The following is a 25,935-nucleotide window of genomic DNA, read 5'->3' on the forward strand; positions in this document are numbered from 1 at the left end:
TAGCGGCTGGGGTCCATACAATGTGCCCCTAGGGCAGTGCAGCCCAATGGCCAGAGTCCACCTAATTCTTCTCCCCTAGTGCGGCCTAGTGGCCAGAGTTCATATAACTCACTGTGTGGGGCCAGCTCCTCTCAAAGGAGGGTGGCCCAGGTAGGGGGACCCGGGCCCACCCACTCCACTGGGTCCTGACCCAGGGCCCTGCTAGTGGCGAGTTCTCTTCACCAGTGGTCCGGCGGGAATCTTCCCAAAACACACTGGCCTGAACGGTTTCAGCACCATTTCCCTTTAAGAACTCCCTGGGTCATTTCCTACCATATTCTCAGATTCAGCCAGGTCCGTGGCATCCTCAACTTCCCCTCTGCAGTGTGGCTGGACGTGTCTGGCCTCTGCGTCTCATGGTGCGAGCCTCTCTTCTGCTGGAGAGAGCAACGAGCCTCCTTCCCCTCCAGTGGTCCACCCTGACTGAGCAGCTCTGCAAGCTTTTATACCTGACTGGAGCATGCCCGGGTGTGGCTTCCTCTGCTAGGAGGGAAGGATTAACCCCCGCTGAACCAGTGCGGGGCCAATCCGCCCCGTCATAGTGCCGGATTGGACACTGAAGTTCTTTCATTCTGAGATGCAGTGCGTGCTGTGGCTATATCACAGTTCTCCAAGTGCCTGGCTGACCTTTTGAGAGAGCCATTGTGCTCTGCTACTGGGCCTATTTGGAGCAGAAGGCATTGAACTAGTCCACATTCTTCTGAAGTGGGTGATATGGACCCCCTCTCTGCTAGGGACTAAAAAAAAGAGCAGATTCTTTTTGGGTCTGAGTTTGAAGAGGTACAGAGGAATGTAGGGCTTTGTCTCAGCCAAAGCTTTGTGATTTCATTTGCTGGGTGATCATGGATTGGAGTGCTGTAAGGAGACTGAATACTGCAGCCGATCTTATTTGTCAACAACAGGGCTTGTAAAACATGTCTGTATGTATTTGTTTTTAAAAAGCTCTCCTAGGATTATTTTTGTACCAATCTGCTTATAGATTATAGATTTTTAAGGCCAGAAGGGATCTCCTACATAACCCAGGCCGTAGGCTTTAACCCATCATTCCTGGAGTGGAGGGAGTCACTTCCCTGGCCGTGTGAGTGAACGTTCTTGAGGATCTCTCTTAGAAAGTTATGGGCACAACTTTTTTTTCCAAACCATTCTTGTTGGAATATTGTTGAAAATGTATTCTGATTTCTTTATAAAAATGCATTGAAAAGTAAACTGCTTTGCAAGTTTCTATGGCAGCTGTGAAATCAGCTTGGGCTCTGGTTTCACACTTTGTGGTTCACACTCTTGCAGCCAAGTTGCAGTCCCCTCTAATGAAGCGTTAACTCCAGTGAGAATCTCACTTTTTTTTTTTTTTAAACACAGTGACTCGTGGGTTTCAGTACAATTTTATGCAGAATTACTGATTAATACCATTGAAATTATTATACGTGTGTGTGTGTGTATCTATACACACGTATCTATACACACACACACAGCCCCTCTAATCTATCTCTTATGGCTGAAAGTCCATCTCAATAGGTGGGTAAATAAAGTTTCTGATTTATGTAACTGGGACTACTTATTAAACCATATCTCCTTTTCCCAAGTGAAATATGTGGTTGTCTTCTGAGTATAAATCATCTTCAAAGACAGACTCATTGTTTAACAAAACTGGAATGCTTAGGACAGCCTACAAAGTGATTACCAGTTGCTTCTAGAGACAGCAGTCTGAGTAACAGTGAAGGATATGCTGGAAGATCATACAGGGAAGTCCTCCTTTGTTAGATGCCTGTACTGTAGTGGCTTTGTAGTTGAATGCAAGAGACCGGTTTATGGCACAAGTCTGTCTTTGATTAGAAATATTCTGCTCTGTTCTTGTTCTTGTAAGTATTTACAGTCTGCCACATTTTTTTTTTCCCAACCTGCAGGGGGGAATAGGAGGTGAATTGTGTGTCCTCCTAGCAGCCTTCAATTAAACTCAGACTGCCATAGATCAAACAACAGAACAGATGGATAATGGAGACTGGGGATATATGGTAAGTGATCCAATATTAAGGTGAATGCATGCTGAAAAATAGAATTGGGCTTTCCAGATTTTTATGTCGAATCTCTTGGCCTTGTGTATATACCCAGGGTTTAATGTTGAGTGAAGACAATTGAACTTAGTAAAAATAATATAAGCAAATAGGTTTGTTTTTAATAAGTATTTCATTTCATATTGTGTGTTGGGACAGTTCATGTTCTTAATCTTCAGCTAAATAGTAGTAATTATTTAACACAACAGAAAGAAAAGGGTTACATTTCTCCTAAAAAGATACAATTTGATGATGGTCTAGAAAGCCACCTTTCTGGTATACAGAGTTGAAAAAAATATGTTCTCCCTTCCTGTTCCTTTAATTACTCTGCTGTCATTTTATTTGAAAAAATATTCTTGCCTCTTCAACTTCATCTTTCATAACAAAACTAGACATACACCTCTTATTTTTCCTTCTCACCTCTTTCTCTAAACCTCCTGTTCCCTTTTGTCTGTCTGCCTATCCGGCTGGTCCTCTGCCCTGATTGTCAGAATCAGTGCCCAGGATGGTGCCCTATCCTCTTTCTCCCCTGCCCTTTTAGGTGTGATCTGGATGCTGTAGCTGCAGGCTAGCTCTACTACTCTGGACCCTCCTCTACGCCGCATATTGTTTGCCTGATAGTTTTCTTTATGCTGTCCCCTAGCTGCACTTTTGGATGGAAGCTCTTGGTCCTAGATCTAAAATTACATTATGTCCTTTCATTTTTTCTGGGAAGAGGTTTTGTACCTACTCAGTTAGCTCCTTCTCGAGTAAGAGGGGTGTTGTGAAAGCAAGGAGCCAGAGGTGAAATTCTGATTCGTACCTTGGGGAAATCACTTACGCTGTGCATCAGTCTCTTCATCTGTACAATGGAGAAAATATTTACTTTGCAGAGGATGAAATAGTTATTTGACATTGAGCTCTGGGCTTTAGTTAATACCTGTAGAGCACTTTGAAGATATGCTTTCTAAGTTGCCAGGTGTGGATTTTGGCTTGGTTTCTTGAATTTATTCCTGTATAACCCCATTGGTAGGTTTCAAACTGAACAGTTGCAATTCTTTCTAGGGCTGGCAGCTTTCTGACAGCAACTGCCACATGTTGGCAATAAGAAATCTTTCATGGTAGTTTGATAAACCTCTGGAATTTCTTTCTTTCTAGATGACTGATCCAGTCACAATAAATGTGGGTGGACACTTGTATACAACATCCCTCACCACTCTAACAAGATATCCCGATTCAATGCTTGGGGCCATGTTCGGGGGAGACTTCCCCACTGCCAGGGACTCTCAGGGCAATTACTTCATTGACCGAGATGGACCACTTTTCCGGTATGTTCTTAACTTTTTAAGGACTTCAGAGTTGACTTTGCCACTGGACTTCAAGGAATTTGACTTGCTTCGAAAAGAAGCAGATTTTTATCAAATTGAACCCCTAATCCAATGTCTTAATGACCCCAAGCCTTTGTATCCTGTGGATACCTTTGAGGAAGTAGTGGAGTTGTCCAGCACACGGAAACTTTCCAAATATTCCAATCCAGTGGCAGTAATCATAACGCAGTTAACCATCACAACTAAGGTCCATTCATTACTGGAAGGCATTTCAAACCATTTTACCAAGTGGAATAAGCACATGATGGACACAAGAGACTGCCAAGTTTCCTTTACTTTTGGGCCATGTGATTACCACCAGGAAGTTTCCCTCAGAGTCCATCTGATGGAGTACATTACAAAACAAGGTTTCACTATCAGAAACACAAGAGTTCACCATATGAGCGAGCGGGCCAATGAAAATACAGTGGAGCACAACTGGACTTTCTGTAGACTGGCACGGAAAACGGATGACTGATGTATGACTCCACAGATGCCATTTCAGTGGTTACATGCAACTTCCTGGAACAGCATACCTGAGAGAATCTGGTTTTGACTAAAGCAACAGCATGGGCTTTTTTTATGAGATTATTTATTGATAACCATTAAGGACTGGAGAAGTTACATGCTCTAGCAGATCTGTTTTTTTGTCTTGTCCAGAAAAAGATATGCATGTGCTTGTTCACACTGTTAAGACACTTTTTTAAAGAGGGAGTCTTAAAAATCAGTATGGTAGGAAGTTTGATGTCAGCTCTTTTGACCTAAAGTGCTAAATTCACCTATTTAAATGGTCTCTAATCCATTTAATGCTAAAACACTGGGAGTAAAGAACAAACAGGATTTAAGATGCAGATGGGGGAAGTGCTAGCATCATGTAAACTAACCTAGTTTCTAAATCAATAAACAGTATTGTAATATTTTAGGAAAACAAATCCTACCCTTTTAAAGTACTTGTTAAGTACGGCTTTTTACAGTTATTACAACTGTTTTTCTATGCATATAAATCAAGCAACCAAATATTATCTGTAGCCATGAAAATGTGATTAGAAATATTTATACTGGATTCCGAATGCAAAATATCCCTGTGGTAGAATTCATATTTTTAATGCCTGGTGAAATATTATTCCCAAGTGTAATGCCTGCCAGCAAGAAGCTAATAAAATGTCAAATATGGAAATAAATCTTGTATTTTTTGTCTTCTCCTACTAATTTATTCTAGGAACAAGGGGGGAGTAAGGTATATCAGTACAAGAAAGTGAAACTGGCCAAGCTCCTACTTTCCCTATTCTGGTGCATAAGAATATTAACTCACTCTTAACATTCAACTTAATGGGCTTTGTAGCCTCATATTTCCATAGGGATAATTTCCATATTGAAAATTCAGAGGGGAAGTTATATATTTTGACAAATGGGAAGTTGGAAAGGACTAATGCCAGTTAAAAGATGCTAATCCAGGGTACATCTAGAGTCTGAATAACGATAACCTGGTGGGAAACATTATCCGGTTTCATATTCATCAAATCAACTGCCAGCATGTCTCAGAGCTCTCATCACCCTGCGCAGGGCTGCTTTTGTTGAAGTCAATGGGACTCTGGCTCCACATTCTTATCTGCCAATTCCCTAGACGCTTCTCCTGCCTCTTTTATGCATTCTGTAGAATTATTCATAAAAGATGCTAACAAACAGGAATCAAAGTTAGAAGACACTGAAATAAATAAACTTGATATCTGCTTTGAGTGACTAGGCCAGTGCAATTCTGCTTACTCCTCTTTCTAGGTTGTAATGTTTCTGTCTCCCTTAAATAAATCACAATCATCTCTAGGTATACAAACGTCCTATTCACCTGGTCTAACTGATCTGGCCAGTATGGACCCCAGCATCCCGGGTGTGGTCAGAGAGAGCCTGGGCTACCACTTCAGCAGCTTTTTGGTTGGGCTTAGGGTATGTCTACACTGCAATAAAATACCCACGGCTGGTCCATGTCAGCTGACTCACAGAGCTCGGGCCGTGGGGCTACAAAATTGCAGTGTAGATGTCCATGCTTGGGCTCTGGGACTCTGCAAAGGGAGGGAGTCCAGGAACCCAGGCTGAGCCAGAACGTCTACTATGCTCCCACAAACCCAGGTCAGCTGACATGGGGCAGTCACAGGTGTTTTATTGCAATGTAAATATACCCTTAGAGTTCAAGGAATTGGCAGTGGGTTAGGGTTATTCAGGTTGGCTCATTCACAATTCTTTGACCATGAAGACCTTTCTCAGCGCCATGTTTTTCTTTGGTCATATCTTCACCTCCCTTTTTATTGGTGCTAAGGGGATGGGTTTTTTGGTTTTGTTTGTGAGCATTAAGTGATTTTTATTTTATTCAAATAGGAAAACCCTGCTATTAGTTCACTCAGGAAGCTCCAGCAAGCTGCTTCTGTTCCTTGCCAAGCGAGACCCCTGTAAAACAGTTTGTTTGCAACGGTACAAGAAAATCCTAAAATAAATACTCGCAACATTTTCTTCATTTATTTGCAATGTAATACTTGGTTTAATCACCGAATAGAAGACATCTGTCCTTTTTACTTGAGCACCACTGACCCATTTAATAAGCAAACCCTAAATCACACACCCCTATTGGAGGCTGAAGTTTACAGAAAGGGTATCGGCAGCTTTCATCATCATAGATCATTTTCACAAGTGGAAGCTGGCACATACTGTGTGAGTTTTGACTGGTTATATAAGTGCAGATAGTGCTCACTGCTCAACAAGATACAAGAAGGAATTCTGTCCCCTGTCCCAAAGAGTTTACATTTTAACAGAGCTTTTAATCTAAGCACTCACTGCAGGGTTAATGAAATCCTTACCACTTTGCTGGGGCCGAATGGGGGAAAACATAATTTCATATTTGCAGTTGGGTATTTACTGTCGTGTGAAGAAACCTGGTGATTTAGGAACTAATGTTCCTGGTTTTTGAGAGAGATTATTGGCCAATATACCTTAATTTAGAACCTCTGGCTGTGACTTTTTACATTACTTTTGTTAACTTAAGTTCCTTGATTCTGTGCAAGGCATTTTATGGGCTCAACAAACGTATGTCCCAGGCAGAAAGAAAGTAATTATTTTTAATCTGAATGTAATAAAATATTGAGAATCGGACTGCTAAATACGGCAGCTTCTGCAGCTACTGTGAACATATTTTAAAAAAAAAAATTAAGTTCCTAATGAAACTCGGCATAACCATGGATGTAGCTGAAAATTGTTTGGCTTCCTTCCATTCTTAAATGTAAATTACTAAGAATTTCAGTTGATGTTTGCAGACATTACAGTCAACTGTTCTGTGTTACTCTTTGATTATTTATAAAACGCTGGCAGTGTGCTAGCTAGTGCACCATACATGGAACCAAAGAAGATGTTGTCTGTGTCCCAAGCAGCCGTTGATCTTTATAGTTTTGACAGAGCACTCTGAAAAAGTGGTTTCAGGTACCTTGCATAGGCCTGGCTCACCTGTGGAAGAGGGAGAATATAGGAAGGTATCAGCAGTGACTAAGGAGGAACAACGATTTCTAAATAACTCAGAATGATCTTTGAAGTGTAATTTTTTAAAAATATGCTACCGTAGTGTGTAATGCCCCCCAACCCGGTACCTGGGATTCCCCTACATGGCTAATATGCAGCGCTGATCATCCAAATGAGGATGCAAAGCATTTAATTTCGGAAAGCACATTTTTAACTTGAATATTCACTAAAGGCAAACTTCAAATTGTGCATTCGTTCGTAAAATTTGCTAGTGGTGCTTGATTTGCTGGGAGAAGTACTAAGGTAAAATCTTGTTTAAGTAGGTGAGCTGTGTTTTTAAATTAAGCAAGAAAACGCAATGTCGTGTGAATAGTGATGTTAATTCACCTTTAATGTGATGTTAGAAATGAAGGCAGTGTGCTGAGAATACGATGTGTGAGATGGGGAAGGGGGAGGTTACCTTGTTTAAAACTTATACCCCCTACTGCTTAAGCATACTATAAGAAAAACATACACCTCTACCTCGATATAACGTGACCCGATATAACACAAATTCAGATATAATGCAGTAAAGCAGAGCTCCGGGGGCGGGGGGGGCAGGGCTGCGCCGTGCAGTGGATCAAAGCAAGTTCGATATAATGCCGTTTCACCTATAACGCGGTAAGATTTTTTTGGCTTCCGAGGACAGCGTTATATCGGGGTAGAGGTGTACTTATTGAGAAGTAGCGATAAAAGTACCTCTCAATATGCAGCCTGTTAATGCAGAGTATGTAACTATCCTATCTTTCCATGGTGTTAAATTGTACATATATAGGGTTTGTGCATGTCGTTTGCCTTTTCATGGTGGTAGTTCAGAGCTATAAATAAATGTTCCAGACAGAGGGCTGGACAGCTCTGGCTACTGTAATAGGTGATAGAGCCCCGGACCTCTAGATTGTCTGTTCAGATCCGGTCCTGGTCACTAATGACTGAAAGACAATCTGATGGGTTTCAGGGTGGTCTTGTTGCAGCCGGGCTCATGACAAGACCCCATTTTAAATGGTACTAGTAGGCCTCTGCTGAACCGGCCAAGGAATGAAAGGGCCTGAGCAAACCCTCTCCCCACTTACAGGGCATTCTCTTCAGAAAAGGGCAGTGGCAGACTGGCACAGTAGTATGGAGAAGCATGCAGTGGTGCTACTGTGCTGTACCTGTTATGTGGTTAAACTGGATCTCAGGCTCCAGCAGTGTGAGGCCAGTGCCTTCTGCGAACATTGAATTCACTGAACAAACAGGTCTAAACTTCTAAGGTTCCGATTACCGCACCAAACCATGCTTCTTACTGGTTGTTCTGCGCATGGAACAAGGGCAGACATGGTTCTGATGTCCTGTTCGAGCAGCTCTCTATGGACGGACGTGTGGCTGTGCAGTGCCCCACTGATGTCAGTCGAGATCCATCCAAATGGAGTTGTTTGTTCGAGCAGGGCCTCAGTCATTAAACTCTCAGATTCTGAGCCATGCATGTAATTGGCACAATTCAATACTCCATTCCAAGGAACACATGATTTTTACCTTCTGGCCTCAAAATTCCAACCTGTCAGTCCACTTGCTTTCTCCCGGCTGTTTTCCATTCTTCAGCCTTGAATGTTATATGTCAAAATAATGTGTGCCTAGGCTAACGTGTAGGTGCCGGTAGTTTGTAGCTGTGACGCAGTTGGGAGTGGGGCGGATTGACCTGGGAATGTCGTCTAGTTTTACTGGGACTGTCTGCATGGGGGATGGGAGAGCAGGGGATGACTTTATTTGAGGGACGATACCTGAGCCTGTAACCTGAGCTAGGAGAGGGGTGGGGCCAGGTGACACCTTTGCCTGGGGAACTGGATAAAGGCGAGAGGAGGAGCTGGGGGGAGGGGAGGGAGTTGGCTGGAGGGGTTTCTTAAAGTTTTGGGCTGGCAAGGAAGACACAGGGAACCCCAAATCTGGGATCTAAGCTCCTTGCCTCCCCAAGGAACCTGGCCGAGGGGTCCTGGTTGTACCTACAAGCCCTGCTTGGGACTGTGTTCCTGTTGTCTAATAAACCTTCTGTGTTACTGGCTGGCTGAGAGACTCGGTGAATCGCAGGAAGTGGGGGTGCAGGGCCCTGACTCCCCCACGCTCCGTGGCAGTAGCCCACTGTTCTTACCTGTTGGTTGGTTGGTGACTTTTGAGCCCACTCATAAAGCCGTTGGTAGACGTGTCCGTCGTAACTGCCAAGCGCAGAATTTAAACTTTCATCGGTGAAGTCGAAAGCATCCACTAGTGGCACTGCATCGTTCCTAGAGAAGCAAATGGACCGCACTCACTGCAGGGTTAATGAAATCCTTACCACTTTGCTGGGGCCGAATGGGGGAAAACATAATTTCATATTTGCCGTTGGGTATTTACTGTCGTGTGAAGAAACCTGGTGATTTAGGAACTAATGTTCCTGGTTTTTAAGAGAGATTATTGGCCAATATATCTTACTTTGTGAGAGGCAGATTGCCCAATGTGCCGACCCTTCTCTTCTCCCGTTGGGGTCAATGGCAGTCGAAGGTGCTTGGCACCTCTGTGGATTGGTCCCTGACTCAGGATTGAATCTTATGTGATGCACTTAATCAGCAGGCCCTGCAGCTTGTGTTTTAAGATGGGCTGATGGGCTTAAGTGGTTTCTAGGCTTGTGCTGGCCCTCAGCACAGGGGTAGCTTTTCACTTCTAGATGGTATTTCACATGGCAGTCACATCCTGCTATCCCACAATCAAAAGCAGTGACACTTGTCATTTGAATGAAATGCAAATCTTAATCATTGTATTAGAAAGTCACCGCTTGATGCTACTGCCACTGGTAAAATCGTTATCTAAGAGATTTAATCGTAGAAAGCTTTTAAACAGCATTACTAATTAGAAAAAAATAAAGTTTGATAGAGGATTTATCTTTTTAAATAACTAAATAAATGACACTGTTTATTTCCCTCACAAAAATGATGAAGTTCTGGTTTTAGTGCCTTTGAAAAATAAATGGAGGAAATTAAAGTGGAATTACAATAATATGCCTCCAAATTATATATACTTGTTAGAAAAGCTCCTTAAAAAGCCAGGATCTCAACAAGCGATGGATAATGTCATCATATAAACAAAGAACTAAGCAATGGGTCAGATACCACGTTGGTTTCAAAATGTTCATAAATCTACACGTTTTAGGGCTTCCTCAGGACAGCAGAGCTTGCAGTATATTGAGATAAATGTAATTAATTACAGGCTAATGGCTCATCTAGTCCAGTATCCTATCTCTGGCCCCGATTCAGAAAAGAATTTAAGCAAATACTTGACTTTAAGCACCTAAGTAGTCACCAGTGATGAGGTGTTTAAATACTTTGCTGAATCTTGGTCTCTGACAATTGCCAGTACCAGCTGCATGAAATGCTGTAAGAGGTAGTTCTGAAATAACCTGTGACACTACATCCCCATATTTTTCATAGAGATATTATGAAGTGATTATGACATAACTAAGATGTATTTTATGCAAGATGGGTCATGTGAGATATCATTGGAAAGGTTATGATTTACTGAATATGATTATCCTATTTGTATGCATGTATCCTTTCTGTATCTGTAGTTAGGAATATTGTCTGTGCAGCTATTACAAATGTGTGTACACCTGGGGAACGCGCACTAGACAGAATGCAATCAGTCTAGATTGCTGGCTGGAAAGGGCCATTAGGAAGAACAATAGGTTTTAGAAGATGCTAATCTCCCACCTTCCTGGGAAGTCTTCCTGAGGATGTTACAACCAGCCTTTGAGTTATGGCTGCAGGATCATGTGATCAAGTCACCCGGTACTGGAATCCATCTTGGAATACCAGTGTTTTTTCACTGACTGGCATGGGAACTAAGTTTGGAAACTAAGTTTTGCTATATGCAAAACCTATTTAAGGCAGGAGAGTGACCTCAACGTGATTCATTCTTCACTGTCTCCCCACCCAAGATGACTGCTATAAACACCTAAGACTGAACTGGGGAAGAAAGGACTGAACCCAGGCTAGAAGGTGTGTGGCCTTTGAAAGAAATACCTGGAGTTTTAAGCTGCAAGCAAGAGCAGCTGACCTTCAAGAATCTCTGCAATCTGCCAAAACAACATTTAGGGTGAGAATTTGCTAGTTCTAAAGAAACTGGTTATTACATTAACCTTAGCTTGCATGTTTGTTTCATTTGCTAGTTAATCTACTTTGATCTGTTTGCTATTTTTTACAATCACTTAAAAATCTACCTTTTGTAGCTAATAAACTTGTTTTGTTTTGTCTTAACCCAAATTCATAAATAGGGGGCAAATGTGTGGAATTCATAAATAGGGGGCAAAAAGCTGTTGCATATCTCTCTCCACCTCGAGGGAGGGAGTGAATTTCATGAGCTTACGCTGTACAGTTCTCTGTACAGCACAGGACGGTGTATTTTGGGTTTGCGCTCCAGAGGGGTGTGTGCACTTGAGTATCTGGGCAGTTCCTTAGCTGAAGCCTTCCCATGCAGGGGCTAGTCAGAAAGCCTGTTTGCATGTTACAACAGCTGGATGTGTCCCTACCTGTATGTATGCTGGTGAAAGAGGGAGACCGGGAGCAGGTCTGCAGCTTGTCACAGCAGTCCAGTTACAGGGAGCCCTGTCTGGTGGGTCAGGCTGGCTCAGTGGTACCCCAGTTCCAAGTGGCACCCTGAGGGAAACCCGTCACAACCTGCTCATATGGGAAGTTTCTTCCGAGCCCCTGTCAATGAGATGGTCTCATGTCCCGAAGCTGGAATGTTTGTATCCCTTTCAAACTCTTGGTTGTTCTCATTTTAATCCTAAATATTGACTCCATGCATGTTTTCATTATCCCATAGAAATGGGCACTCCTTTCTTGAGTCCTGTTAAATTCTTGACCTCAGCAGGATGTTTGACTATGAGTTCCGTGGGCTAAGGTCTTTTGAAAGTTCTGTTTAGGTTTGCTACCTTTTGAATCCTGGTTGAGAAATTCTAGTAAAAATGTGGGCTGCCTCAATTGCTATTTTCTAGTCCACTGTGTAGGGTGTATTCTTACTATTGTGTGCAAAATCCCAATTAACTCACTTGGTCAACAACTTAGTCTAAAGTCCCAATGAAATTGAATATCTAAATTGCAGTGCTCTATTATAAAAAGTAAATCCTATGTGAAAACAGCTTTTTAAACATTGTAAGGGATTAATTTACTGTACTATCTGAGAAATGACTCTGTGGTTCATTTTGTTTTTGTTTAAAAGTCATGGCTGAAAAGCTTTTAATCTTTTCTGATTATAACTAAACATGACTTTGAAACAAACTAAGAAATCTTGTAAAATGGCAGAAAGTATTCAATGGGTCAAGGGTTATTTTATTTATAAGGTTAGCATGTACTACTGGATGTTTAAAAGCTACGAGACACTCTGCATGGTTGCTATTTAACTTTCTAGTTGAAATAGATGGTTTTTCTCTAAATAGTATAATAATTTAAAGCCATAGTCAGTGTAAAATTGTACTTAAAAATTTCTTGCTTGTGTTGCTAATAACCTCTTAGATTATTACAATTACAACCATTTCTAAAATCTAACTTTTCACCATTAAGGCAATGAATTACGTTTTGCACTGTCACATGTAGTCGGTTTAATTTTTGTTTTATTTTGTGCTTCTCGTGCAGTAGCCCAACGCCACATTGTTTGCAATCCAATCACTGCAGAGAAATATCTCAAGCTAAGGAAGAATTAGTTGACTGTTGTGTGTGTGAGAAAAGTCTTATGTGCATGCAACTCTTTTTAAACTGAACTGCTGACTGTAAAGTACCTGAGACATTACCTTTCATTGGTAGTGACATTTTAATGATTAAAAACGAAGATATTTAAAAGCAGGCAATTTATGAAATCCTGAGACGTTTTGTTTTTTTCCAGACCTCTAAGGGTTTAAATCTGTTTAACTGTGAAAATAAAACTTGCACATAGGCTTTGTGTACAAATGTAAACCTGACACCCCATCAGGCTTGGTGATGGTGACACACTTAACTATCCTTAACAATTATTTAACATCATTTTCCCTCCTCTTGTGGGGCGTGGGGGGAAAGTTGTATAACTTTCTTATGCTATCGTAGCTCACCGAATGACAGCGAGTAGATCCAAGTAGGATGCAGTCACCATGTCCATTTGGTCCCCAGATATGTACCCAGCATGCAGGAAATCTCCCGTGTTTGAGAAGATACCATGTAATGCAAAAAGGTCACAAAGATGTTTCACAATCTTCTGGATTTCAGCCTCATTTCTAAGTTTCTCCACTGTGTCTATGAAGTTTTTCACAACGATGTAGTGGCAGTGAGCCTAGAAAAGAGTTAAATTCAACTATGAATGCATCCTCATAAATGTCTCCAGTGACAAGGGCTATGCTGAGTGACCTAAACATTCCAGCAAAGGGTATCAAACCTTCCATTTTCACGGGCCATTTTCTGCCAGTTTTTATTCTGGTTAGGCCGTTCACATTCATGTTTGACTTCTACAGTATGGAAGAGAAGGGGGGACAGTAATAATCACCACTGTGATACTGATAAGCAGGGTTCTCAAACTTCATTGCACTGCGACCCCCCCTCTGTCAATGAAAATTACTACGTGACCCCAGGAGCGGGGACCGAAGCCTGAGCCTCACTGTCCTGGGCGGGGGTGGGGGGCAAAGCCGAAGCCCAAAAGTTTCAGCCGCCGGCGGGGGGCCCGTAACCTGAGCCCCGCTGCCCAGAGCTAATGCCTTTGGGCTTCGGCTTTGGCCCAGGCCCTGGGTGATGGGGCTCGGGCTTTGGCCCCAGCAAGTCTAACACCAGCCTTGGCGACCCCATTAAAACAGGGTCACAGCCCACCGTTTGAGAACCACTGTGATAAAGCTTAGAAAAGTGCTTCCAGACTTGGCTTACTCTTATTCAAAATATTGTCAGTGAGCATTCCAGGCAATCTGAATGGCAGAAACACACTGAAACCCATTGCACTGAACCTCAGCAAGGCTGTTTGATTATGTGTGGACTGAGAGGGGAAAACAAATCCATTCAACTGCAGATGTCACACTGGAGCAGCATGCAGCACTCAACCTTCCCAGGACCTCAGAGCTAAGGAGACTTCAGTCTTTCGTCAGGGAACGACAAATGAATGTGCATCTTTCCAATGAATTATTATTGATTATTCCTATTACTACAGTGCCTAGGAGCCCTAGTCCTGGGCCAGGACCCTGCCGTGCTCGGTGCTGTACAAACAGAACAAAAGGCGTCCCTGCCCCAAGGAGCTTACAATGCTTTTGTTGTTTTAGATAATTGATGGAAATCCTTTGGGCTGCTGACCTAAAGCAAAAGACATGATCCCTGCTAACGAGCATAATTAGCTGTACAGCTGAACTCCAACGTGAAATATGCAAACTGAGTTAATATTAGACTTCTGTGCATAATGATTCACCTGAGCAGTCTACATGGGAGTAGTGGAGAGGGTGAATTCTGCCCAGAAATAATACAAATAATATCTTTCTCCCTCTGAAATCCTCTTGGTATTTTCTAGTGTGCTAAAGATGTCACAGAATGATGGGTGTTCAGGGCTGTCTTCAGTGAAGCAGGAAGTGTGGTGGGAAAAGTAACAAATGACCATGCTTTGGGTTCTAATTCCATCCCTGGGTTGGGTCACTCGCAGGGACCTGGGGAACTCGAGCTTCACTTCATTGTCACTCCTGCTCTGCCATTCTCTTTACTCAGTATTGGGTTTTCCTTTGATAAACACCTGATACAATCAGTGTTTTCAGAGCGGTAGCCGTGTTAGTCTGTATCAGCAAAAAGAACAGGAGTACTTGTGGCACTTTAGAGACTAACAAATGTATTTGGGCATAAGCTTTCATGGGCTAAAACCCACTTCATCGTATGCACACATACAATGGAAAATACAGTAGGCAGATATATAGACACAGAACATGAAAAAGAACATGAAGATATATATGTTTCAAGTTCTCTGTGTCTATATATCTGCCTACTGTATTTTCCACTGCATGCATCTCATGAAGTGGGGTTTAGCCCACAAAAGCTTATGCTCAAATAAACTTGTTAGTCTCTAAGGTGCCACAAGTACTCCTCGTTCTTTAATCAGTGTTTTGTTTATTTACAAATCCTGGTCAAATTCTGTCTGTCTCTCTCTCTGCTGACTGAACTTCCATTCCACAGTTGGTAGGGATTCCTGGCCCTTATTTATGATGCATGGGCCATTTCTCCCAGCCCCGCCTGCCGCCAAGCTCATGGACCATGGAAGTCAATGGGGGATGGGGGGTTCAGTCACTGAATGAGTGCAGGATCAAGCCTGCAATCCAGATTTGTGCACAGAGAAGGCTGAATGGAAATGTTTTGTTTATTGTCCCTGATCCCTTTCTCTGGGGGTCAGGAGAGGAGAGGACAGGCTCCAAAATGGAAGCTTTTATTTAAATTTCTGTCCATTTGAAATGTATCAGACTGATTCATTGGACAATTTTTTGGAAAACTTCTAACTAAAAAAACTTTGTTCCATTCAAACTGTTTCACAGAAAAGAATTCCAATTTTTCAACCATCCCTAATAAATGCGGCACTTTTTTTTACGTATCCATGCTGAATACCCTGCTCCACTGAGGCTGCCTGCAGCTCTTCCATCTACCAGAAAGGGTGAAAACACATACGCTGGGCAGCTGGCTGGACTGTAATGCCATTAGAGAGAGCCAATATTGCTCAAAGTGGATTTAGTTACTTCTGCTTTTGAAAGATTACGTTGACCTGGAAGATCATAGCGCACGGTTTCTTTTGAAAGTGCGATTAGTAGGAGAGGAATAACCTCTCTCATGTTTTCAAAGGCACTGGGCCCTATTTTCCTGATGGGAAGCACTTGCACTGTTGTGAACTTTGGCTGCTGGATTAAGCACACTGGGTGCAGTTTCCTGTTTAAGGGACATCTAAGCAATTCTGCTGCAGTTGAGTGGTTGGTTTCCTTTATACACAACCCCGGTGAGGGAGCTATACTTCCTCCAGTTTAATTTGGACAGTCTCACGCTGAAGCTGAGATAGAAGTACACATTTCAGAAGAAATTAGATTTTAAACTTTTTAATTTTAGTAAAACAAATGAGCTATAGATCTTTATTTTCAAAAACATTCTCCTTTAGATAAAAAGGGAACAAGAGGATAACTTTATTTTTAACATGGTTGCAGCAAAGTTTGAAACTTTGCAGATAACTTATTTTTATCTGTTGCTTACTAGAGCTGTAATGAAATTCCAAGTGTTTTCATTTCCCCCTTGAATGAGGTTTCTCTAATGGTTCCCCTGGTGTGCTCCACTAAAGAGCTGAAGCATAGAGGGTGTTAACTCTGTCTTGGCAAATTTCAGTTTGAGGAATGTATATTTTGCCTGCCTTAATTCCCACATCAGTTTCATCAGGCTATACTGTCATTTTCGGGTCTCGCTAAATTGATCTTATTTATTCCATTTCCTTCTTTTAAGGTGGAAATTACAGTATCAGACGTATCACTGTTCCTGTTTTTTGGTAGTAGAAATACGCTTTAAAGCTAAAAAGGAAATAATAGGCCTAATTCGCCCTGGGTGTTACTCTAAGAGACTTCAATAAACTTCCGTTGGGGTAAATTTCACCCAATGAACCTACAACTTTTTCTGATTCTAGCACTGAATTTAAAAGGAAATGAATGAACATTTTCAATGGCAATTGAGTTAAATGGTGATTTGTGATAGTGCGTTTCAGTGCAGAGAGAACGGAACTGGGAGCAAGTTCCTTCGCTACTGGCTGATGTGTGACCATGGGTGAGTCACTTCACCTCTCTATGGATTCTGTTTCCCCTCCTGCCTCTTGTTTTCTTGACTGTAACCTCTTTGGGACAGGAAGTGTCTCACTCTGTTTTGTGCCTGGCACAATGGGGCTCTGATCTCAGCTGGGAGCTCTAGGCATAAGCTGTATGGAACAGAATAGGTGCTTCTGTCATACGAACAGTAAATAACTGGGAATGTTACTAAATCTGTTTAAGCTGACCATGGGTTCCTGTTGTCGGTCAGCCATACCCAGTAGGGCTAATGAATACTGATTTGTACTGACCTTCGCAGCCTGTACAAGCTGTACTGTGCACTGGTTCCATGCCTCGTGCTGCTCGGCTCCTGACTGAACCAAAGCCTGTAGTTTGGTTGCGGCATTTCCGAGGAGTCTGGGAAGAAAATTATTTCTATTGTACGTGTCTATAAACACACTCTCTATTCACCACTCTATGTACCCACCATGTCAAAAAGACATGTCGGAAGTGAGTATTTTAAATGAATTTCATTTCAGGTACCCTGAAGGCAAAGAGCTTTGGCCATGGAAACTGAAGCCATCTAACCACAAGTCAGAGAAAAGCATTCGGGCAACTCACCCACTAAAGGACCTCCACCCAGAGCAGCTCACATCTCTGTTTAGCTGGGACCCATGTGAATTTTCTTTAGCTTCTGAATGAGGCGAGAGAGCGAGCAATGGATTGAAAGAAATTGTGACAGTATTTATAACTGATTGTCTCCAACACTGCTGCCTTCAGTACACGGGGCCAGATACTGTTCTAATGTCCTACAGTATGAATCTACAGTGACTTCAGGGGAGGTACTCTGCATTTATGTTCGTGTAAACAGGAGGAGGATTTGGCTTGCAGTGTTTTCCTGGTTCCAGAGACCCGCGACATCACTCGATCTGTAAATGTGTATAACCTATAGATGTGTGGACTTGTATCATTATTATTAATTTGCTGTAGTACTCAATGGCTAGAATCCGAGTTGGAGCTCCATTGTGCTAGAGAGACAATTTGGAGAAGGAATTAGTTTCCTAAGCATCTGATGTTTTATTTTTCTTGGCAACATTTAGAATGGCACAGAGTTAAATTGCCCAGCAGTCTCTCTGGATGGCAGAGATTCCATTTGGTGACGTGTATTTCTAGTGATTTTTATTTTTATTTTAGAACCCAATGCTGCTCAGAATATGCTAGCTGTTACGTATTCTGCATGGCTTTAAAAATCCTACTATTCTGCATTAGAAGTTTAATATTAGTGGGATCTGGAGCAGGGAAAACTGACTCACTTGCAAGGGTACCACGAGGAAAGGGCGGAATCTTCATTTCTGCGAGAACGGCATGAGACAGGTTTTTGCTGAATTTAAACTACCGTCTCCTTTTTTTAAGCTAAGAAGCTGATTTTGGTGGTTTCCTTATTTGTGATGAAGGATTTGAATTCAAAGACTACTTGAATGTTAAACTTGGAAAAGTTTCTCCTCCAGCCCAACTGACCTGGTTGCTCTGTGCCGATAGGCCTCTCCGTAAATGTCTGGTCTGAGAAAGTCCATCTTGGTCCATGCCTGACACTTTCCAGAGTCCACTGAATACAAATAGGCAGCCGATGGAGGGATGGGCTGGCCGGAGTGAACTGCTGCAAGGCACTTTACCAGAAACCTGACAACAGGGTAACAGAATGGGTCCTCATCGCGGGATGTTTCCAAAATTGCACCATGTCCTGAAAGTGACCACTCTTAAGGAGACCTGAGGCTTCTTCAGCTGAAGCCAGATGCAAACCCTGGGAAGTGTATTTGAATACATACCGGGTCATGGTTTGGAAATCTGGGGAGTCACTGTCAAAATGTAGGACCCTTTCTCCTCTGGTATGAGGTGGGGAAAGAAGTTCCTCATTTCCCTGTCACAAGCTCCTGTCTCCTCCTGTGCATCCCCACCCAGACTGCATCACATTTGACATCCAGCTAACCAAGCAGGGCTGGACAGGCCCTCCACCACTTGTTAAGCAATGACTCCTTTCTGCTGCTGCTTAACCCAAGCTGCTCCCCACTCCTCTACGGGAGCCACACACTCCGCTTCAGTGGTGCACAGAGCTTGGAGAAAGAACATGGCTTTGTGAGTCTGGCTTAACTAGTGGACTTCAAACCCGGGTCGAATTTTAGTTTAGTTGTCATTTTAGGACACGCATCCTTAAAGAATCTGTTGCAATAGGCTGCACTGAACCTGTTTGTTCTGTGCAAACTACTGGAAGGTGTCATGAGCCTCTCTGTGTGGTGAGGGAGAAGCAGTGAGTTACGTGTCCCGTGAAAAATCTAAAACCCACCCGTTAACAGGAATTTTGTTTTCTGTGTGCTGTTTGCAGTAAGCTGATGTGATGGGCCTGGCTTTCCACAGGGTCTGTCTAATGTTTGAGTCCTGATGAATGCTTAGAATTGCTATTGCTGTTAACATGATTCCATCTGTGTGATAATTAGATAATTCTCTTTAAAACTGCATGAGCCACAAAACTAGGAAAGTTAAAACCAATTTGTGTTTGGTGCATTTATCCCCTTAATAATAATAATAATAAAAAAAACCTGTGCATGAGCATGAAAGATGCTGGCATGAGAGCCCCAAATACTGAAGCTCTTTTTCCGCGGACAGGTAGACAGACAGACAGACAAGCAGTGTGAGCTTCACCACCAAGTCCCATTGATGTGGCTCAGCCCTGACCTGGATGGACCATCTCCAGGAGTAATACTCTACAGTACAGAGGTCATTTCTGAGTCCGTCCTATCTGTGGCATTGCTGCTGGTACTGCCAGCAAATGCAGCAGGTGGGTAGTGGTGGGGGTGTGGTGTGGATCTCTCTCTCTCTCTCAGGACATGGACTAGATTTTTCCCATTTTAGCTAAGTGCATGTTTTATTACTCCAATTAGTAAAACACCTCTACTGTGTTTTATTCACTGCAGATAATTAGTAGACTATGTATCCAAGGGAAAACAACATCATGCCACAGCCTGGTCTAAGTGGAACAAGTTTAATTTCTCGAAATTTAAGCTTATTTTAAAATTACTTTAAAAGGCAACAAATTCAATTGAAAACTCTTTCCCTAACTTATCGTGTGGAGGGGTATTTTCACTTCACCTCCCAATGACAGGATCTTGAGGTAGGTACAATGTAGCCAATTGTTTACAATCCCCATCCCCATGGAATCTCAAGCGCTAGGGACGGACAGTGACTAGTCCCCCTCCTTTCCTGCCTGTGGGAGTGAAAACTGAATCGTTTGTGAAATGGGTTTGATTTGGGCTTGCATTATAGGAAAGCTGCTGATGTCCTTAACTGCTTTGGAGAAGATGCTGTAGGGAGCGAGAGGACTAGGAGGCAGGTTATTAAACAAACAGGGCTGAACAGTTACCTGGCAGTCTGCAGGAACAGAACTGTGTTTTCCCCTTCGTAAGTACAAGAAGCTGCTAGTTTAGTATACAAAAAAGGGAGTCCACTCAGTGCAGAGTAACCATGTCCTCCACAGGCCCTGAGACAGACCTCCGCTCCGGCCGTGCAGTACTCTGTAATTATGGCTTTAAGGCCTGAAGTAAGCGCATGAAGCTGTATAAAGCAGATACATTGTTAACAGTGAAGGAGTTTGGCCTTTGGCCACACAATTAATGTGATTAAGGCCATTAAAAGTTTACAAAAAGCTAAATTACGGTATTCTCTGGTACGTCTGACTTCGTTAGTGTCGGTCCTCTGGCTGCATGTACTTGCAAACTCAAGGGCCCGATTTTTTGTCCATTTGTGTCCTTGCAAATTTGCACATGCTCAGACCATGTCCACTTTTTCTAAACCCTGCTGCCAGGTGATTCATAGGCTGTGTCTACGTGGCCCTGCAGTTTGGACTATGGGCAGGTGACTTGCAGCATTCCTACACTGTAACTCTCTTGCATTAACTTAGTCCTGTTTCAAGAGGAGTGCGTTAATGCGAACTAGATACCTTTTAGTTCATGCCGCAGCATTCACATGGAGGAGTCTCAGGCTCCGGCTTCCTCAACCCCCGCCCCCTTCCCCAAGGGCCCAGGCCTGGTCTGCCTCTTTCTGCTCCGCCCCCGCCTCACCTCTTCACGCCTTGTTCCACCTGTCCTGAGTGTGCCCCTCGCCCCAGTTTACAGGCACTCACTGGTTTGCCCCAAAAGTTACATACTGATTCTCAGCCCAGAACAGGGTTGCCAACCCTCCAGGAGGTTCCAGGAATTAAAGATTAATCTTTAATTCAAGATTGTCATGTGATGAAACCTCCAGGAATATGTGCAACCAACATTAGCAACCCTAGCCCAGAAGTGAATTTTTTGTGAGTGTGGAAAGACTGAAGTAAATCTGAGCCACGTTGAGCTATCGGATCATTGAAACAATGTTTTCTCAAGTTAAAAAACCTTTCAAATGTTGTCTTTTGCATGCAGATAACTCTGGATGTCCAGATCTGAGTTGTAATCTCACTGTGGGCCTTGGGCAAATCATTTAACATCCTAGTCCTTCATTTTCCCATCTGTCTAGTGGGGTGCTTTGTAAATTAGTTGTGAGATCTAGGGATTAAAATGCACAGTCTGCAAATAATAGTAATGATTATTTTATTATTTTTGTTGCAAATTACCTCAGGTAGTGAATCAAAATTCTCCTGTTTGATCTCTGTGTATCCTTTGTTGTAGAACTCGTTCACGTAGCCGTTCATGAAATGAAAGGCATAGGCTGTTGCTAGCAGAGGTACTAACTTCTGTTGCTGAGTCTGGTAGTCTAGAATTTTTGCCTCTGGGTCACTGCAGGAAGATGATTTATGATTATAAAGTATGGAAAGCTGTGGATAGCAATAATTATTAGTTTAGTTTGAAATGTCTTTGTAATCTAAGGACCCCAAAGTATTTTTGCTTTGCAGGCAGGATAGGGTGACCAGACAGCAAATGTGAAAAATTGGGACAGGGGTTGGGGGGTAATAGGAGCCTATATAAGAAAAAGACCCACAAATTGGGACTGTCCCTATAAAATCGGGACATCCGGTCACCCTAAGGCAGGATCCTCTGGTCTGAAAGCAGCTCAAACTGACCAACTCCTGCCGATGTTTCTGTAATAAAGGCACAGAAGGTTAAAGGTGCTTTAGCAAAATTTCTTCTTCAACTGGGGGAAAGAATAATCGAAAAAAGAAATGGAAAAGCCCTAGCAACAGCAACAACTTCCTTACACAGAGACACACACTTACAGATTGTCTTGTGCTATTAGCAGTATTAACAGTCCAATCCAAATTATTACATTTCAAAAGCTCTCTTGAATACAGAATGTGTATTTTTTTTAATGTGCACTGTTATATTAAAGATTATAAAAGCATATGATGCCTATCCTGTGGGTCAAACCCTGCATTTCTTACGAAAATATTTGGACCTTACAGCTTTTTTTAATAGTCTAATTTATTCTTCACTTTTTTTCTGTATTTAGTTTTTGCCCAAAATTGAGCTTGTCAATGAAACTAAACTAGTCAGCTTCCTATTAGCAAAGTGGTGCAGTGTTTGCACATTTGAAGGAGACTTTGTTTTCACTGGAATTCTAAAAGAAAAAGAAATCATGAAAGTGTTTAAAGTTTTGGGTCTAAGTCAATTGGACAATAGCCATCTAACGCAGTCATTACACAGGGACTTATAATGCTAATAAAAATTCTGCACTATATGCACCGTACAACGTAGCTATTCACTAGGGACAGAGTGGGTGAGGAAATATCTTTTATTGGACCAACTGTTGGTGAAAGAGAGACGCTTTTGAGCTACACAGAGCTCTTCTTCAGGTTTGGGAATGACATCGCTACACTGCGTTCACTAGGGAATCAGTTTAATGTCTCATCCATTAATAGAATGGGACTGAAGAAGAATTCTCTATCCCATCAGTGTCTCTTTCAGGATTCTGCTGGATTATGTAATCATGAAGGGCGGCCAATCAGGGAGACAATAAGTGATCTTTCCTGGCTGTTGGATTATATAAACATAAAGCTTGGGTCTTATCTGAGACAATAATTGTGAATGGGATCTTCTAGGATTTGGCTGAAAAGCTGTTAGTATAAATAGCGATGGAAGATGTTGATTTCCTTCCTCAAATAGAAAGGGGAATAAACTGATGGCATGGTGATGAGATCACGTGTGAAAGGAGACCAGAATAAAGGCAGAAAATAGAGAAGGGGGGCACACTGTGACACTGCACCTGTCCCCCTTGTTTATCCACATGCCATTACCCCGGGTTCAACTTGGACTGCCGGCGAACCACCGAATATCTGATGGCGATGGTGCAGGCCTTCAACAGCATGGGTATAACTTCAGTCCAAAGAATCTGAACACGTGTTATGATCATGGTCAAGTAATTAATCTTATCGGACCCTTGTTTCATGTAGGTGCCATCTGGTAGAACCTAGACTTTGAAATACAGAGAAATAAAACAGCAGCCACGGAGGGCAATAGTTGGCTTCAGTAAAATAGATGGTTCTGTGGTCATTTTGTGTTGAGCAAAATGAACATGGAGCTAAATGTTCCAGTATCTAAGGGCTAAAGTACCCATTTTAAGATACACATGCTCTTTCTTCTGCTGACACCAATATATTTTGCCTGCATCATAATTCTTATCTCAGCGGTTCCCAAACTGTGGGTTGTGACCCCCAAGCGGGGTCACTCCATCAGCGAATGAGGTTGTAGCAATCCTGCATGTGTGGAGGATACCATTTTACAAAATGGTATTCTCTGCACGGCACAACCTCTCGCACACCATACGTGTGAGGTCATGCTGCATGGAAGAGGCTATTTGCTCTACAAAATGACACCTTCCATGCAGCATGACTTCACACACACACCGTGCGTGTGGGAGTCACACTGTGCAGAGGATGCCATTTTCTAAAGCAACATGGCATCCTCCACGCAGCATGACTTGGCATGTACTGTGTGTGCAAGATCACGCTGCACAGAGGCTGCCATTTTTAAATGGCGTCCTCCATCCTGTCTGGGGCTGCGGGAGGCGATACATCTAAAAACGGGATCATGCAGGGAAAATGTTCGGGAGCCGCTGCCTTAACCGCTAACGTGTGACTCCTGATGTACAGAGTACATTTAGGATACAGGTAAATACCCTCATCTACAATTCCCAGTGATTTCAATTGAAGTTGCATGCACATCTGAGTATAAAATTTTGCCATAAATCTAGATGTTATAGGATCTGCTTGAGGTGTTTGTAATTTAATGCATCACGTACCTGAGAGAATCTGCTTAGCATGTTTTCTCTAGGAATATTAATGTTCTGCAGCATAAGATAACCATTGTCAATGTGTTCAAAATTCATTTTGGGACCGATGTCTCCCACAATAACCCCTAAAGAATGGGAAAATGGATTCTGTTTACTTCCACTGGAACTTTATTTTTCTTAATACTTCAGTAGGTTTGTAGATCTAGCACAAGGTAAAATTCAACTCCCTGGCCCTTCCTTTGAAGAAACCTCCCTCACACCATGGGGAAAATTAACTGAGTCCCAAAGGGCTGTCTGCCCACCTTACCTATCTACCGATTTATAGGTGCTGCCTGGGGAATAGGGTTTGAATACCAAAACTGGTTACAGCAGCACACCTGGGAGCCTTGACATTTCACAATTGAAAGTAGATTTACGTTGAAGCTGCCAAAGGGCATTACCAATGATTCTTCAGTTAAAGGGCTTGGGGTATTTATAGCTATGCTGGGCCAATGTTTGACAATTGTAAGCATCGCTTGTGACCCCCCACCCGAAAATTCAGGAATATCTTTATAAGTTCTTGGTCCTACATTGGGACAATTGTCCGGTGTCCAGGTAGGACTATTCACAATTCAGGCCCAGTGTTTAGAAAATATGTTGAGAGTGAACTAGACAAGGACACTGAAGCATCACTGTAGGATCTGGAGTAAATTACCTGGTGCAGGTGAATGGTCACGAAGGCTGCGGATCTGCAGGATGAAGGCATGCAAACCGTAGCACTTTCCTTTAATATACAACTGGGCAAAAACCACAGCGTGGGTTGCTGATCTGCCCACTAGAAGGGGAAAGAATACCAGGTTTCTCTAAGATTAGATACAATAAATGCTTTTACAGTTAAATGCAGCAGACATTGGTTCTCTTTGATGTAACACATGGAGTAGTCGATAGTGAATGGTCCCTTGAGGAAGATGTGATCTAGTGGATTGAGCAGGGACCTTGGGAGCCAGGAAGTCCCTGAGTAGTTCTTCTAGCACTGTTCATTTTCTGGATTTTCTTGGGCAAATCACTTAATCCTCCTGCCTCAGTTTCCCTTTGGAATGAGGAGACTCATCTATGTAAATAGTTAAGGCTCATGCAGGTCCTAGAATATTTAAGATGTTATTGAAATGCTAAGTGTTTTGTATAATTGCCTTGGGTTCTGCAGTTGTGTGTGGAATGTGCCATCCTCAAACCAAGGGGAACCTGAGACACTGGCTTGTGAGTACAGGTGCTGATTCTCTGCACTGCTGTAGCTTTCCAGACATTAGCGAATTTGGCGCCTCAACACCCTGCAGAGGGGGTACTGTGTGTGTTAGCCCAGTGTTGCAGGTAAGGAAACAAGCACAAGAAATGAATGTCCTGATCCCACAGCTCCTGGTTCCATCCTTCTCTGTAACCAGAAAACTATTCCTTCCTTCCTTCCTTCCTTCTGCATGTGGACTGAGGGGACAAAGCCTGGTCCTTTCGCTGATTTCTAATTTCTAAAGGTACTTTGGGAAAGCCTGCCACCTACTGGTAGCAAACTGACCGCAGGGTTCATTGTGCTCCGTGAGTGCCTACGCAGGGAGAAGACATCTGCCACTTGTGGTATTGGGGACTGTGGCTTTCAGGGCTGAGCGTCTCAGACAGATGCTGGTGAAGCTCTTGTTAAACACCGTCAGTTGGAACTGGACACAGAATAAAGCAGAGCTCTTGCAAGCCCCTTAAGCATTGAGTGATCACTGCACACCACTGGAGGGAGCTCTTTGCTACAGCAGGCAAAGGGTCTGCATTTCCACACTGCATTTGGAGGCGCGCTTGCAGCATGTGTAGATGTACCCAAGCTAGCAAGAGTATCAACAGCAGTGACACCATGGCACCGCGGAGTAGCCAACCAAGTGAGTACCCAGGGTCCCAGGCAGGATGGAACTGCCCATGCTGCAGCCCATGTTACCGCCGC

The 25,935-nt window shown here is 42.8% G+C and overlaps 2 protein-coding genes across 6 annotated transcripts in view; one reads left to right on the forward strand and one right to left on the reverse strand.

The window, feature by feature from the left end:
* KCTD6 (potassium channel tetramerization domain containing 6) overlaps window positions 1-4,614 on the forward strand; it is a 22,533-nt gene extending 17,919 nt beyond the window's left edge. For both annotated transcript variants that reach the window (XM_065552915.1, XM_065552914.1), the window contains exons 2-3: window positions 1,941-2,048; window positions 3,225-4,614. In XM_065552915.1, the coding sequence (XP_065408987.1) occupies window positions 2,022-2,048; window positions 3,225-3,911 (714 nt within the window). In that variant the 5' untranslated portion in view covers window positions 1,941-2,021 and the 3' untranslated portion in view covers window positions 3,912-4,614. The remainder of the gene's footprint in view (window positions 1-1,940; window positions 2,049-3,224) is intronic.
* A 1,325-nt stretch (window positions 4,615-5,939) lies between these two features.
* Window positions 5,940-25,935, reverse strand: part of ACOX2 (acyl-CoA oxidase 2) — a 32,598-nt gene continuing 12,602 nt past the window's right edge. For all 4 annotated transcript variants that reach the window (XM_005295947.5, XM_065552895.1, XM_065552894.1 and 1 more), the window contains 10 exons: window positions 24,673-24,792; window positions 23,988-24,103; window positions 22,984-23,156; window positions 21,367-21,529; window positions 20,137-20,327; window positions 18,240-18,401; window positions 17,033-17,138; window positions 13,056-13,273; window positions 9,093-9,225; window positions 5,940-6,919 (listed from right to left, as the gene is read on the reverse strand). In XM_005295947.5, the coding sequence (XP_005296004.2) occupies window positions 6,857-6,919; window positions 9,093-9,225; window positions 13,056-13,273; window positions 17,033-17,138; window positions 18,240-18,401; window positions 20,137-20,327; window positions 21,367-21,529; window positions 22,984-23,156; window positions 23,988-24,103; window positions 24,673-24,792 (1,445 nt within the window). In that variant the 3' untranslated portion in view covers window positions 5,940-6,856. The remainder of the gene's footprint in view (window positions 6,920-9,092; window positions 9,226-13,055; window positions 13,274-17,032; window positions 17,139-18,239; window positions 18,402-20,136; window positions 20,328-21,366; window positions 21,530-22,983; window positions 23,157-23,987; window positions 24,104-24,672; window positions 24,793-25,935) is intronic.

Source organism: Chrysemys picta, chromosome 7 (genome assembly GCF_011386835.1).
Source record: "Chrysemys picta bellii isolate R12L10 chromosome 7, ASM1138683v2, whole genome shotgun sequence".
NCBI classification, from domain to species: domain Eukaryota; kingdom Metazoa; phylum Chordata; order Testudines; family Emydidae; genus Chrysemys; species Chrysemys picta.